Genomic DNA, 16,208 nt, shown 5'->3' on the forward strand with positions numbered 1-16,208 from the left:
ATCAATGTGTAATGACAGTGCGGAGCGATAGTGGGACAGTGTAACTCCCCGGGACCATGGTTACTAATGGACGAGCTATTAATGAGACGGGAGCCAATGGCGGGGAAGTATTACTAATGGACGAGTTAATGAGGATTCATGAGACGGGATCCAATGGGGGAGGACGTGAGCAGCAAGGCCAGGTGCGGTGAGGAGGATTGAGGCTTAGCGTGTGGCCAGAGCGGGCGAGCATAAATAGCAGCGTGAGCGGAGGCTTGGGGCTGCTTGTTGTGGGGAACTGCCATCGTTGTCACCTGGGATCGGGGCGTCTCCATCGTCTGCAAGTTGTCTGGAGCTTGGAAGCTAGATTGTCTCCGATTAGGGTTGTGTCTCATCACCCGAGTGTATGGAGTCACTCGTGTTACGTTTTGAGTTATTGTACTTTATTCTTAATAAATATATGGACTTTTTCTTCTTGGTTCTTTCAGTAAAGTCACGTAGAAGGGAAGTGGCCGAAACGTCGTGAGAATTATTTTATTATGTTTTATTTTTATTATTTTATTACTTCCCTTCTACGTGACTTTACCGAAAGAACCAAGAAGATGAATCCCTGCAGTCACGAAAGCTTTAAATCGAAATATATGGACTTTATGTATATAAAAGGGAAATTTGTGAATGTGTGTCTGTTCGAAATGTTTAGCATACTTCCCAACATGCAACAAACTTAAAATTTGGTATGTGGGTAGCTTCCAGACTGTACACAATGCAAAAAGTTAAAAAATAGACTTTTGTATTTTGGTGGGGGTGGGGCGCAATAATGCATGTAATATATTGCACGGCAAGTGAGCGGTGACGTCACATCTGTGATGTCACCCGCATGCAGCAGCGTTACGCAGTGTGCCTGCTGACGTCACGCACCCCCCCCAACCCTCCGCGTAGGCCATGTATTAATCCAAGACAAGAATCCAAGTCCCGGGCAAAGCCTGGTAGTAAAGCTCGTTCTTAATAAATATACAGAAGACAAGATGGCGTCTCTGAGAGCTACATTACAAATGTACGTTTAGAGTATTTGGCTGCTATAAATTTCCACATTATAAGCCATTTCGTTGAGCTATCATTTGTGGCCAGTTCGCTTCTGAAAAAGAGCTATATAACTCAGTGAGCCTTAACTGGTCAAATAAATCAATTGTTTACTTTTAAAAATTTGTTTTTATAGTTTATACTCGGGGTGCACAGTTTGGGTATGACCTAACCCGAGCAAGTATCAGATAAAAGTCAGATCAGACCTGATACTAGCTCGGATTATTGTGATCAGATTGTAATGAGTACCTAATAAGCAATTACACCCTCATGTAATACTTCATGAGCTACAGGGTGGGTCAGTGAGCTGGATGCTTTTGCTCGTGATTGAATGTTTTGGATTTGAAACACGGTTGAGATGCCCTTGCAAATGAGATGTTCCATCTCAAGGGATTATCCAGGTGAAATATTTGATAAACATAAATTGTGATGGGAGGGACAGGTATAGATAATGGAGGAGGGTAGGTTGCCATATTTGCATATACTTTTATTAACTTACTACGGCTTATGGTCGATGGTTCTTCTGGGATTGAGTTACACCAAGGTAGACCTGATTTCAGAAGTCGGCCAGGCGTCTTTCTGTGTGGACTTTGTGTGTTCTCCCCTTGTTCTGAATTGGTTTTCTGCCACAGCTAATGAAACATACAACGTAACCGGCATTGCTTAAACATCGCAATTATTGACAATCGCTCGCAAGTTACCCATTCGGGAATACACAGTCGCAACCATTGCCCTCCTCACTGTGAACCTGTGCAGGACCCTCCTGAATTAATAATAATGATGATGATGAGCTTGCACTTGCGTTTCCATTGCCAGGGACCGCACCTGCACCGTGCTCAATGTTGAAGGTGACGCCATCGGCGCTGGGATTCTGCATTACACCAACACGGAGCGAGAGGAGGCAGCCGCACCGGCCGTGGAGGAACTGGCCGAAATCAAGATGGAAACGCCGATAAACGGGCGCTCGGGCAGTGAGGCATCGCCGCTGATCCGGCACAACCACGTCGTGTCTCTCACCCCCACGTCGCCCGCCCAGGAGTCTGCGCTCTGAGTCGAACGCGAGGACATTGGAGATACACCTTACTGCAGTCCCATGCCCAAAGGCAGGTGATGGTAAATTTGTGTTAGTACTCCACATTCAGTGGGTCACCATATTATGATAACTTACAGCACTGATTCATTTTTATAATTCTAAAATATATAAAAAAAAAAATACATTGAGGAATTGATTATATTTGTAACCTGGGTTAATGCAAGCACACCAGCAGCTATTGTACGTAGTTATCCTTGCACACCATGATCCTCCCGATTCATAGTTTATTCTGGGTTAGATCGTGTAGGTGTGATGTCTGGGATAGATTGTGCAGGTGTGATGTCTGGGTTCGATTGTGTAGGTGTGATGTCTTGGTTAGATTGTGTAACGTCTGAGTTAGATTGTGGAGGTGTAACGTCTGGGTTAGATCGTGGAGGTGTAATGTCCACCGTGAGTCAAGTTGGACATATGTGCCCGTTGGTTTTGTTCTTCAGCAACTGGTTACGTTGAAAAGCGAGCAACATTTAACAATTTTTCGTGTGACATTTCAACGGCGAGTACAAACCAGCGTCATCAGGCGATAGCAAGAGATCATATCAAGTGAATGCACTTCCTGATCTGGCTCCTGGAGTAGGTGCTATGCCACCATCAGATCAGCAACGCAGGAGAACCGGATTTGATCAAAAGAATTGAATGCAGATTGACCGGTTGTTAGTGACAGGGTTAAATAGTGTAACAAGGTGAAACTGATTCATCGTTGGTGAAAATATCAATCGGTTATGTTGAAGTGTGTTGTATTAGTCATGATTGATATTAGTTACATTAAAGCTTCATTGTTTACAAAATCCCCTAGGGTTATATCGTAAGGTGTAATTTATCTGTCTTTTTGGTGATTGTTTTTTTTGTGATTGGAATATGCAGGTAAGGTGAATTTAAGAGATTATTAGTTTTTCACATTATTGTAATTATGATAATGTTTTATTTTAACTTAAAAAGGCAGAGTTCATTGATGTTATGAATCTATTTAAGCATTATCTTCATAGGATTACTTAATTCAGCATCATAATGATAATTTGTTCTTAATTCGTTTTAGGGCAGCACTTGGTTTATAACAAGTCACCCTCTTCACGTTGTTTTTCCTTTTTTCAATTTAATTTCCCTTATTATTGTTTGCCAATAATAATACATTTTACACGGAACTTTAATCTCACCAGCGTAAATTGTGTGCCCTTCCTGACATGCGTGTTCAACCGCAGACATCTGCGTCTGTGAATATTTAATATTTGATATTCTATGGTTCTTTCGGTAAAGTCACATAGATAGAAAAATAATAACAATGAAATAAAAGAATGGGTTCTCCCTTATCTCCGGTTGTGGCCAACATTTTCATGGAAAAATTTAAGATGAACACCATCCAGGCATCCACTCTACGCCCGTCCTTGTGGAGGAGGTATGTGGATGACACGTTTGTCATCTGGCCACATGGCCGACTGGCTCTGGAACAATTCCTCAACCACATCAATTCCATACACCCAGCTATCAAATTCACCATTGAGGTAGAAAAGGATGGCATGCTACCCTTCTTAGATGTCTGAATCAAAAAGAGACCAGATGGCTCAATGAGCAACTGTCTACAGGAAAGTAACCCTTACTGACGCCTACCTAAAACCTGATTCCCACCACCATCCATCCCAGAAGAATTCCCTCATCAAAATGCTACACCATAGAGCTCAATGTATCTCTGACCATGAACACCTGACCAGTGAACTCAAACATGTACACCGGGCTCTCAAGGCGAATGGATATTCTGACTACACAATCCGCAAAGCCATCACCCCAACTGTGAGGAACGAGCCATCTGATGATCCAATCAAAACGATCACCTTACCTTACATAGCAGTGATAACCAAAAATATTTCCAAAATCTTGTATAAACACAAATCCAGGTCCGATTTAACACAGTGAATAAAATCCGTGACCTGATCCCATCTGTGAAGGACAAGATTCCTGATATGCAATATCCCGGCGTCGACAAACTCAGCTGTATCTGCGGCAGCAGTTACATTGGGAATCAAACGACATGTCTCAGACCATGTTCGTGAACATAAGGCAGATCTGAAACATGGCAGGACCAATACTTCTGCTGTGGCTGATCATTACTTTAATGCAGCTGGCTCACGCGAAATTTATTTCTCTAAGATGATGGTACTTTGCAAGACGACTGTCTATCAACAAATATTCGTTCACGAAGCCATCCATATATACAGACCCAGACACAATTTCAACTGAGACGACGGTTTTAAACTCAGCAATCATTGTAAAGATGTCATCAACCACTTTGGGTCATAACTTGATTTGTGTTTTTTTGTCCACCTCCACCGTCAGCAGTGTGGGTGTGTGGAGCGAGGTGCAATGCTTTGATTGATGTAGACCTACTACCCATCTCTAAACCTTTAAAAACAGCTTTCCCTCAGAGGCTAACCTCCCTATTCCTGATGACGACCGCTTGTGTTGCGATCGAAACGTCGTGATATTGTTTTTATTCACTTTATTTTCATTTTTATTATTTTATTGTTATTATTTTTCTATCTACATGACTTTACCGAAAGAACCATAGAATATAAATTCCTGCAGTCATGAAAGTTTAAAGTCAAAATATTTGATGTTCTTTAATTCGTGTACTAATTTTACAACCTTTTCGACCAATGTAACATTTGCCGCAACATACACACAGGCTGGTGTACACCTTCTTATCGGCTAAAAATTATATATAATGGATAATGTAGAATGGTGAAAGTGGCGTAGTGTTGTGTAGTAGTGTGGTGTTGTGTAGTAGTGGTGCAGTGTATTCGCACAGTATAGCAGGAGTTTGGTGTAGTGTTTGGTGTAGTGTAGCGGTGTAGTGGTGCAGTATAGTGGTGGAGTGCAGTGGTGTAGTGTCATGTAGAGGTGCAGTGCAGTCGTGCAATGCATTGGTGGAGTGCAGGGTAAAGGTGCAGTGCCATGTTGTGCACCGTATCTTGCAGCATCAACAGTGACTGGTGACAACAGTAGCAGACAAAAACTATATTCACATTCATAATCATCTTCATCGTCATCATTATCATCTATATCAATGTTTTAGGTATAGAGCAGAGCTTCTGACAGTGCTCACATTTCATCTGCATACTCAAGCTGTTGCCTGTGAGAAATTGCAGACAGCATGATGAGTGTAGCACCTTCTTCTATCTCGGTCGCAGATCTCTGCGACCGAGATAAACGTGTGGTGCTCTGATCTGCCGTGTTTGTTGGTAGCAACGTGCATGCATCACAGCCTCCCACCAGGACTGTGCCCTCTCGAAAGTAGCCTTAACAGACTGTTCAGGCATGTGATGTTAGCGAGCACCTATGAAGGCCGACACGGCACACCAGGGGGTGGGTGGCCAACACCACGCCCGACCACCTTTGTCTGCCCAGTGGCGATGTTTACAAATCGCACGAGGTTCGAATTTAAGGCTAAGTCTACCTAGTGGAAGTCCAGGACCGGTTCAGATATTCATCACCGGTGTTGGCCGTGTGCGGGAATCGAACTCGGATCGCCGGGTTCGTAGTGCACGGCGCTAACCGCGACATCGCCGCTCCCCACTGTGCCCTCTCTCCCTGACTCTACACAGACATCTGCAGACCCCACGGATAATAGGCTCTGTCTGTCCCCGTCATGACCAGTTCTGTCTGACGTCAGTGACATTGTGAATTAAACAGTAGAATCAAGCAGTGCTGGTGGCGGTCTTTGCAGTTTTTTTTTATTTGAACCAATGGAGAAAAGCAAAAGGAGTCGAGCAAGTGATGGTCGCAAATGAGTGGAGTTTCACTCTTCTAAATACCGAATGCGCATTACTCAATTGCTTTTTTATTTGTTTTTAATCCATTCATATGGAGCCAGTGCACCAAGTAAGACTTCAGATGTCACTTGTTTCTAGATGTCTCCATGTTTGAGTATCTTGTATCTGTATGGAAATTATATCTTTCTCTGTGTTTGCCTGAGAGTGTCTTTGTGTATTGATGTATTTGTGTGTGTGTATTTTATACGTTGGCCTTCATAGGTGCTTGAATACAGCACTTTCCACAACAGTCAATTGAGCCTATTCGTGGGATATTTGTGACTATCTGTTTCTGTTTTTCCATGTTTCTCACTTTCGCTGATGTTTTCTCTATATCTGCCTTGTTGCGTAACGCTGTCTCATTGTGTTTCTCCCTCTTTTTTGCGAATGGCTCCATTTCTAGTATCTCACTCTGTCACTGCTTGTACAATATTTCTGTACCACTGTGGTTTGCATTTCTGTATTTGCATATGCCTCTCTCGGTTTCTTCCTAACTTCTGCCACGGTGGCTGTGAGGTGTTATCTCCCTCGCCTGGTATGCAGGAGTTCATAGGTTCGATCTCGACCCTGACACCTGTATATTTGGAGTTTGCATGTTCTCCCTGTGGTGACGTGGATTTTTCTCCGGGTTCTCCAGTTTTTTCCTCCACATTTAGAAACATACGCTTAAAGTATTTGGCTGCAAGACATTTCCACGTGATAAGCCACTTCATTGAGCTATCATTTGTGGCCAGGTCACTTTTGAAAAAGAGCTATATAGCTCAGTTGGCCTTACCTGATCAAATAAAAAAAGTGTTTAGTTTTAGCTTATGTGTCTTTCTCATGTCTCTCTCCTGTGTTTCTAAATCTGAGATGTTTCATGACCAAACACAAGTGTTCCACATAAGTACACAATTGTGCCATTATTTCAAGGCTCAAAGCAACCTAATCCATTTTCATGTTATGAAAGGAAGCACAAACAATCTATTAATCAGATTATGTTATTTTGTAGTCACCAAATATGAGATCGCATTTCTTTCAAATCGGAGGCGGATTAATTTTAAACTGGTAAATTTGACCAAAACTCTGCACACACACGCAGAGTCTGGGACACATATGCACATGTATATAGTATACGCTGAAAATGTAAACAAGCACAAATCCAAACACCACAAGCCTGTACAAGCACCGCCATCTAATCCCATCTTAAAGAGAGGATACTCGTCTTTAAAATATGGAAATTCCCCAACATTGATCCAAGCAAAGCCTGACTGCTAACGAGACACTGCACGTCGAAACCACTCCAGAGTTTGTTGTGCTGAATCAATGTTGCTGAAATTGTGCACTTTTAGAAGGCCGTTTCGCCGATGGGCAGTTTAAGAATGACTTTTCCGTTTATGTGTAAAGAAAGACATGTGAATGGGACAATTTGTCTGCTTGTGTCTTTTGATTTTAAATGAGTTGGCTGCTATTCATAAGAGGTCTTTTGGGTTAGATCGTATAAATATAAATGTGTTATTAAACTCGCCACCACCCGACACGGCCAATTAGGAAGGTTTGACACATAAACAAAACATGCCAATTAGTTACTAGTTAAGCACACCGGTTGTGTGTTGGAGAGTAAACCCACAACATTTACAATTCGAGTACTGTGACGTTTTGTCGATAGTCACAACCAGGCTTGTCAGGCGACAGCCGGTGTGCTGAACTAGTAACTAATTGGCATCTTTTGTTTATGTGACAAACCTTACTAATTGGCTGTGTGGTGGCGGGTTTAACGACACATTCATATTTAAGCGATCTAACCCAAAAAAAAACTTTTATGGATAATATTGGTCGTGAAAGCCTACGTCTTAGACTGGTTGCTTTTATTGTCAGAATACTGAGGGTTTTTGAACAGCCCTTTACAACCTGATGATTAATCAAGCAAGAAATTAAAGTTGAGTATTTAACCGTGCATTTACCAACAACTCAATATGCAGCCTCAGTAACGCGAGGTGCACGAATTCCAACCTCGGGGTATGCTGGTTAGTGAAATGCCACATTTTTTTTTTACTGAGGGCTGCTTGTTCAGTGGAACAGTCAAACATAAATGTTCTCAGGATATGTACAGTGAGTCCTATTCCACAATTACAGACAGCCAGCTTTACCGAAAAATAATATATTTATGCCAGACAAGAGCACATGTGTAGTCACTTTACAAGGGATGCCATTATGCGTAGACAGGGTTGTAAGAAGGTAATAATAACAAAGGTAAACGAGTATAAGCCTAAACGTGTGATTGTTGTAGCAAGTTAAAATCCTAATTTGTTTAAATGCTTCTTAGAAGTATTTTCACGGTATAAAATTAAGTCACCAAGACAAAGTATGCATGTGAGCCAAGAATATGAAATTGAATGTATGCGCTTCGTGAAAAAGTGTTAAAACCCTGAAGTGAACCACAAGGGGATTTTTGTAACAGGAGCCAAATTTGAGGTGAGACAGCGTGCGTGACCTGGTAGAGGGGGTCCCCAATTTTTCTGGTACCACAGAAGAGGTAATGAACAAAATCGTGTTTACATCATTTTGCATATTAAACATGGGAAATGTCGGAGTGCAATCGTTAGCACAATGGATTTTCCATCCACAGGTCGCTTGGTTGAATTACATCTCCCGGCGTGACACTGCAAAAAGGGTGCAATTTTCTAACATTCCCCCACTGCCTCTGCACCCAGCAGGGTAAATGGGTACACCAGTGAGTCTAAACTGCAAACTATTATTTAATTTTACTACGTTAGGCCCACTGAGCTACGTAGCTCTTTTTCAGAAGCGACCTGGCCACAAATGATAGCTCAATGAAGTGGCTTATTGTGTGGAAATTTATAGCGGAGGACCTGGAAAAAAAATCTGCTCGACCAAAGGAATAACATGTAAGCTGCAAACATACAGGAGGCGTCAGGGTCGGGATTGAACTCACGACCTATTCTATACCAGGTGAGGTAGTTAACATCTCGCCACCGCGAGTCGATCGGAAGGTCACGTGTGTGTTGGAATAAAGCGTGAGTACGCCCACTATTTAGATTATTTTTCTGCTATAAATGTCCAAATGATAAGCTACTTTGTTGAGCTATCATTTGTTGCCAGGTCGCTTTTCAACAATAAGTTAATACGTCCGTGGGCTTTGTTTGGTAGGATGGGGATGGTTTAGGTTTATGTGTTTGGGTGATTTTTTTACCTATTTGTGCTTTGCACTCCTTTCATGCTTTTGTACTGTTTGTTGGTGTAACGTTCTTACCCGCCCCGACTGGAGATCTGTGAAAAAGAACTTTATAGCGCATCAGATTCCTCCAGTATAAATAAATCTGATTCTGATATTCTGATAACACATGTGGTCAGCGTGCAAGAGAAGAACAGACGCCCTCTGGAGTTCGCTCTAGAGGAGGCCCTTCCACCAGCAGTGGTGTGAGCAAGAAATTTGAAATATTAAGCAGCAGGTGTTTAAATACAGAAATTATGAACATCTACCTGAATATGAATGCGCAATAAAGTTCTAAATGACGATGCACTGCCTTGCTAGATTGTGGCCAATATAAAATCAAGCAAGCAATGCATTTGTTTCAGTTTACCAAACTTTCACCAGGGAATTCCTGCGAAATGAATGTGGCCGAGGAACGCGACACTATCGGTGAGTGTGAGTGTCATCCACAAAAGCTCATGTGGCCCAAAAACTAAACACCCCCCAACAAATTGCCTTGATTATACACGTACTGCTGGGAAACATTGTCCTGGATAGCCTATGGATTAGATGTGAATTTCCTTGAAGATACAGTACCAATCAAACTTTAAATCTACAATAAAATGTTCGTGTAATGCATTCACAATAGAAATACCGTAGCTCCCGTTTGTAATAGAAAGTTAATTGAAAATTTACATTCATAGTTTCAGTGTTAAAGTTTCTTGCACACATTCGTGTCTTGGATTCATTTGTATTTTACACGTTTCATTATCATTTCTCTACTTCGAAAGCTATATTCCAACAGATTTTTTTTTATTGTACAGTATTTTTAGACACCAAACTGCAAACGTTATCACCAACTAACAAGTCACAATTCTCACTGCCACACAATTCTGCTGTCTACACGATAGAAGAGCTATTGCCCAACACCTTAGCATGGTTTTCATAGTTATAAGGTAGAACGTGTTCACGATTATGGAGTTAGTGTCTTATCATTCTGTAGTTATACCTCCTAAATATTGTTATACTTATACACACACCATGCGTCACAGATAAAACCTGTCTGATAAAATGATCAAACACCAAAATGGTTACCACCATCGAAGAGCACGCACATTGAAGCAAATAACTAAACACTGTGTTATATACATGTGTAGTGGGGTCCACGGAAACACACACTTGAACTTGGAGGCAACACGTTTATTGCTACACCCTGACAGGGTAACTGCATAAATGTGGTGAGTACCACGTGTAACTAAGACCACAACGGGGTAACTACACTACAACGAGGTATCTACATAACCAGGTTAGTAACGTACTGCCTGACCCACGAGCCGAGCGTAACGATCGAAGACCGAAGCGACGTAGCATGGCGGGTTGATTCCAGACAATAGCCCTGATCGGCTCTCGGGACCTCCCTTATATGCGCCTCAGCGTGGCCTGGCTCCGCCCACGGCCACACCCCCTTCTGGATCCTACCAGAAGGTTCTAGGCTGCATGTCATGTGTCCCACTCGCCCCCCTCGGGCCCCCCTCGGGCCCCCCTCGTTACCCTGTCCTGGTCACGTGCCCTCTCAGGTTCACCCAGAGTATCATGTCCTGGCGTGCCCTCTCTCTGCCCGTTACCGGAACCAGCGAGAGGCTCGAACACACGTAGTTCCTCTCTATTCTCAATAGCTGGCGCTAAGCGCCGTAGTGACTTAATATACGTCACTACACATGTATACTGTACTGTAAATACAGAAATAAACCGTATGTTTCAGGTTGTTTAATACTTTCAGTGTGTCTGGTATAGGATTTTTAGTTTTAAGTTACCAGGGTTTTCATGTGTTTTTTTCACTCTTCTGTTGAATCGTCTTTGAGGCCTTCGTTGTCAGTACAGGGCCAATTCGTGAAAATGTTTGTGTTTACATGGATTTAATGCAGTAGGTTTTTCTCTGCACGTACGATATTGTGGTACCATTTCTGTGTAGTGGGATTAATTGAAATACTGCAAAACAAATGTGATATAATTTAAGATCAAGGCTATGCTTCATGATAATTCAAGACAAATTGGCAATTTGTGTTCATGCCATCTATAAAGTGATTGGTGAAGAGTCGCAGCCAGGAAATGGAATAATACAGACAGACGGTAATACTGGTTAAATAATAAAACTAAATTGAGTGCTTTTGAGAAAATGGTTATAAAACAATGAAAAACTATATTGTCACATCAATTCTTTAAAATCTATGGGATACTTTTTGGCAGTATCAAGATGATGAAAAAAGAAAAAAAAGGCTTTAAGCTTTCTAGCAAAAATACAGGAGGTGTTAATATGTGGAAACACCAATCAGACACCTATTTAAAGGGTATCAAGTCTGCTTTAACCACGCATGCTTGTGGTAAAACATGCAAATAATTGTTTTCATAATGAAAACACTGTCCTTGAAATTGATTGGCCACACATTGTCAGAGCATACCGTATTTGTATTAGCAAAAGTAAGTGTGGTGTCTGTTAGGTGTTTGAACTTCTTAACACCTGTATTGTTGACAGAAGCCTTTTCTCTTTTCGTCAATGATTTACTGGTATGGCACAGTGCCTATCAATGCATATGCAATGAAATAGTCAATGGCAAATGATAGAAAATCTGATCACCTGGGGAGGATGAAAGTATGAATGTTTAAAATACCACCTCTAGGGATTTCATTGCAAACACAAATCTAACACTCCACAGTTGTCCTAATTAAAACCACCAGTACTTGGCACGATCAGAAGAGAACACAGCATGCGATGATGACGGTCTCAGGATGAGACCCACATGAGGATATGGCTGGTGGGGAGATTAAGCCATGTTGTTACATATGGGTGTATCGGGTTGCACATAACTCGGGTTAAAATCGACAGCATTAATAAAGAGATGCCTTTGATCAAGCAGTCGATTTTAAATTGTTTTGGAGGGGTAATACTGCTGGGTATGGCCTGCGTGATATTGTTTCGATCAGTGCAATAGTCATCATATGTCTATTGTTTCTGTAACTTAATCTCGATTGTAATTTGATCAGTCTAAAACTAATCCGCTTGAGCTGACGCCGCAGTTATTTAATGATTTGACATTAATTTATGTTCGCGCAATATTTTCGACAAAAAAAATTTCGACAATTGTTTTTGCAATGATTTATATTTGCTTCGTTGTTTTACTTTAAATTATTTTGCGTTTTTAATGTTGGTGACACGGGTCACTGCTGTGAGGCTCATCCTGGTCTCATGAGCTCTCACCTGGTTACGCAAATGAACTTGACTTGATAAGCTCGATATTTTGTTTAAAATATTTTTTTAAATAAAGTTAACAGCTAGTACGGGTATACCTTTAATATAAATATATTATGAACAAAAAATTTACACACACGGACAAAATGTCACAAGCATATTTTAAATAGAAAATACTGTTCGGTTCATCATTCATGATTGTTTTCCATTTGAGTGACAGTCAATGACAATTAGAAAAAATTTTATTCGGAAAGCAAATTAACAGTAATAAATGAATATTATTATTACCTAAAGTTACTGTAATAATATAAGCAGAAGTTCATTAATATGGAACAATTCGTGCGGCTGTAGTTGGTGCTAAGTTCTCAGCTGAGTTCCTTATACTGGCGTGACTTTGTTGCTTTGAGTTCAGTTTCACAGTGGTAATGTATCAATGCACATGTGTATGTATACGTGCAGGTCAATTGGTGTAATGTGGGTATTGATGTGATTGGAAAGTTCATTTCATAAGTTTAATTCAATAATGCACAGTTATTGTGACCAGCTTACAGTGGTGAACTATTTTTTAAGTAGTGTATGTGCACAGGAATGTCACATCTTGCAGAGATGTTTTAGACTTGTAACCCGTATATTGTAAGTTAAAACTGATAGGTCGTGTGTAAACACAATTTTACTCTATGTTGAAAAGAAAGTAGTGTGGACTGGTAATAAGTATATTAAATATTAGAAAACATATTGCTTGGTATTTATTCTTCTTCTTTGAACTGCATTGCGTCAATGTTTTCTGATGCTTATTACCCGTATGGTGGCACAGTATTTAACCTCATTCCCAACCATTACACCGTATTGACGAGTCATGCGGGATGTCATCGATCATAGAACCCTTCAACATTGACTGACAGTATAAGGTGGCTTTATTCAGAAGTCCATTGACGGAGCTATTTTATATACTTTAACACGAAGGCTTTTGCGACCAATATCATCCATAATATAGGTTTCTTGGGTTAGATCGCGTAAATATAAATGTGTCGTTAAACCCGCCACTACCCGACACAGTCAATTAGTAGAATTTGTAACAACACACCTGTGTGCTGTATTAGTAACGAATTGGCATGTTCTGTTTACGTGACAAACCTTACTAATTGGCAATGTCGGGTGTTGATGGGTTTAACGACACATTTAAATTGATCTAACCCAAAAAACTATTATGGCTGTTTTTTATATATATACACATTTTATACTCGTAATAAGAAAATGGACACAAGGTGATTTCCAGAGCACACTTCTCCAAATTGTGTTGCCCATTTCCAACAAAGCAATCATCGTGCAAGCACAAAAAGCGTCCACGAAGTACCTGGCATCAAAATCCCCCTTTCCTGGCCTTCATAGGTGCTCGCTTACAGCACTTGCACCAACAGTCTGTCAAGGCTATATGGGGGGAGCGGGGGAGTCTTTGACTTTGTGTGCTATTAAGACTGCGTTGGCTGGGTCATGTCGCCCGTATGCCCAGCCACCGCATGCCCAAGCAGCTTCTGTTTGGCCTGATAGAGGGGGCTAAACTAGCATGACACGGGCTGGATAAGAGATTGAGCTGATGCGATATGGGAGGATGTGGAGCTGAGTGTACTTGCCGAAGACTAGTACCAACGGGGTCAAGATCGGCTTCTGTGGAGGAGGCTCGTGAAGGACACTACTGGGCAGTTAGAGGCAGTCACCCTCCAGCAACAACGGAGAGCAGAGAAGCGACGCTCACAACAACGTGCGGAGCACCGGGCGGCTGAATGCATCAAGTTGGCACAGTAGGGGTTACAGCCGTTGCATCTGCCAGTCATCTCAGCCAACACATTGCACCTGGGTCTGTCCTGTGACCTTTCAGCGAGCCTTCGACACTTCACATGGCCTCAAAGTGCAACTAGCCTGCCACAGGAGCTGTTCACCATCACTTAGTGGCGAATAGCGGGTAATGGTACTATCAAGAAGGGCCATCCCCCCTCCCATTCTATACATGTGTAGTGACTGACTCAGAGACATGAAGAGTAGGAGGCACTGTTTATTAACACGGCCTGACAGTAACACTTAGTAACTACAGTTCCCAGTCAGGACAGCTGGTAGACTGCCTGACTGGCGACGCCGAGATGGTGAAGACGACGGTGAAGACTCCAGCAGCACGACGGGATCCCACTCCATACGACAGCCTCGAGGTCCCCTCCCGGGGCCCCTCTTATACTGTCAGTGTGGCCTGGCTCCGCCCCCAGCCACGCCCCCTTGTGGAACCTCCTAGCGGGTTCTCGATGTGCCCCTTCCGTGACCTTTCTCCTCGATCCCTCTCTGGTCTATCACGTGGCCTGCTGTCAGTCAGGGCTGCTGTAAGCTACAGATCCCCTTCCCTGCCAGCAGCCAGCGCTATGCTGCTATACGTGACCGATTCTATGTCACTACACACCTGTTATTGACAAAGGGGAGTTTTTTTTGTCTGGTACTTGTAGTCGGGGGTTTATAGCTACAGCTCACCGGTGAGTGATAAGAACTATAACCGATAAACTGCTTTCATAATCTATTACCGGTAAAAGGTGCAATTCCTGCAATGTCCTGCTCACGTCACTCGCTGCTGGTGGAAATGCCTCTACTACTCATTCCGTACCTGTCAACCCATACGGTTTACTCCATATTCTTGTGCAGGGAAATAGAGTTTTCAGGTCCATATGGCGTACAGCCGTTTCAATACGGGCAATTTGTTTTGTCTATTTGCGTTTCTCCCTTTTTATGGGATTTTGTAGGACGAGCACTGATTCATAAGGGCACGGGGTGACCAATAAGGTCTGAATTGGTCTGTAATAGGGGAGGCACTGGTGATAGGTATGTCATTCACGCTAGCCAGGTGTGTTGAAACAAATTTTTATTTTACCAGGTAAGGCCCACTGAGCTATACATAGCTCTATTTCAGAAGAGACCTGGCTATCGTAAATGTTAGGGGCCGTCCATAAATGACGTGACTCGATTTTGGACGATTTTTGACCCCCCCCCCCGCCCCCCATCGTTACATGGCGTCACAAAAAGTCAGACCCCCCCCCCCCTCAAATATGACGTCACAAAGCTCTGCCCCCCCCCCCCTCAAAAAATAAAACATGCTTCAAATCGCTTGAAACTATTGTCATTGTAGTGCGTATTTAATGTGCCGCTGCACTCTGATGTTGTAGGAGAAAACATTTATTAAAAAGTCTATTTAATTAACTAGAACGTGTTTATATTTATTTAAAGTTGCGCATTTTGATGTGACGTCACATTTCTCAACCCCCCCCCCCTCCTCGTCACACATCGTCACAAATGTCTGACTCCCCCCCCCTAGGTGCGTGACGTCGTTTATGGACGGCCCCGTAGTTCAACGAAGTGGCTTATCGTGTGGATATTTATAACAGCAGCTAAATACTCTAATCACGCGACGTTAATTCTAAATGTTGATGGGAAAACCCGGAGGACCTTGAGAGATACGCAAATTCCAAATATACAGGCGTCGTCAGGGTCGGGATCGAACTCACGATCTCGAGGGAGATGACATCTGGAAGGGTTGGCCGTACCCACACTTTACCCCATCACCACCACCCAACACCACCATCCATCACCACCACCCATCACCACCACGTGCGCGTTGCCCCCAAGTGTGCCGACGTCATCCGCAACGTCACGAGGCACAAGTCGCAGCGTGGCTCACGGCGACGTCATCCCCCACCGCAATTGCGGTGGGGTGGGGGGAGGGCAGCCGATGACGCGGATCCAGGGGCCGGCCTAACGTGACGTCACCCGCGCGCGTGACGTCAC

The 16,208-nt window shown here is 42.7% G+C and overlaps 1 protein-coding gene across 1 annotated transcript in view; it reads left to right on the top strand.

The window, feature by feature from the left end:
• Nucleotides 1-13,108, top strand: part of LOC144943272 (neutral amino acid transporter A-like) — a 46,382-nt gene extending 33,274 nt beyond the window's left edge. Inside the window, exon 8 of the mRNA XM_078870613.1 lies at nucleotides 1,876-13,108. Within this exon, the coding sequence (XP_078726739.1) occupies nucleotides 1,876-2,110 (235 nt within the window). The 3' untranslated portion in view covers nucleotides 2,111-13,108. The remainder of the gene's footprint in view (nucleotides 1-1,875) is intronic.
• The last annotated feature ends 3,100 nt before the right edge of the window (nucleotides 13,109-16,208 follow it).

Source organism: Lampetra fluviatilis, chromosome 30 (genome assembly GCF_964198595.1).
Source record: "Lampetra fluviatilis chromosome 30, kcLamFluv1.1, whole genome shotgun sequence".
In the NCBI taxonomy this organism is placed as follows: domain Eukaryota; kingdom Metazoa; phylum Chordata; class Hyperoartia; order Petromyzontiformes; family Petromyzontidae; genus Lampetra; species Lampetra fluviatilis.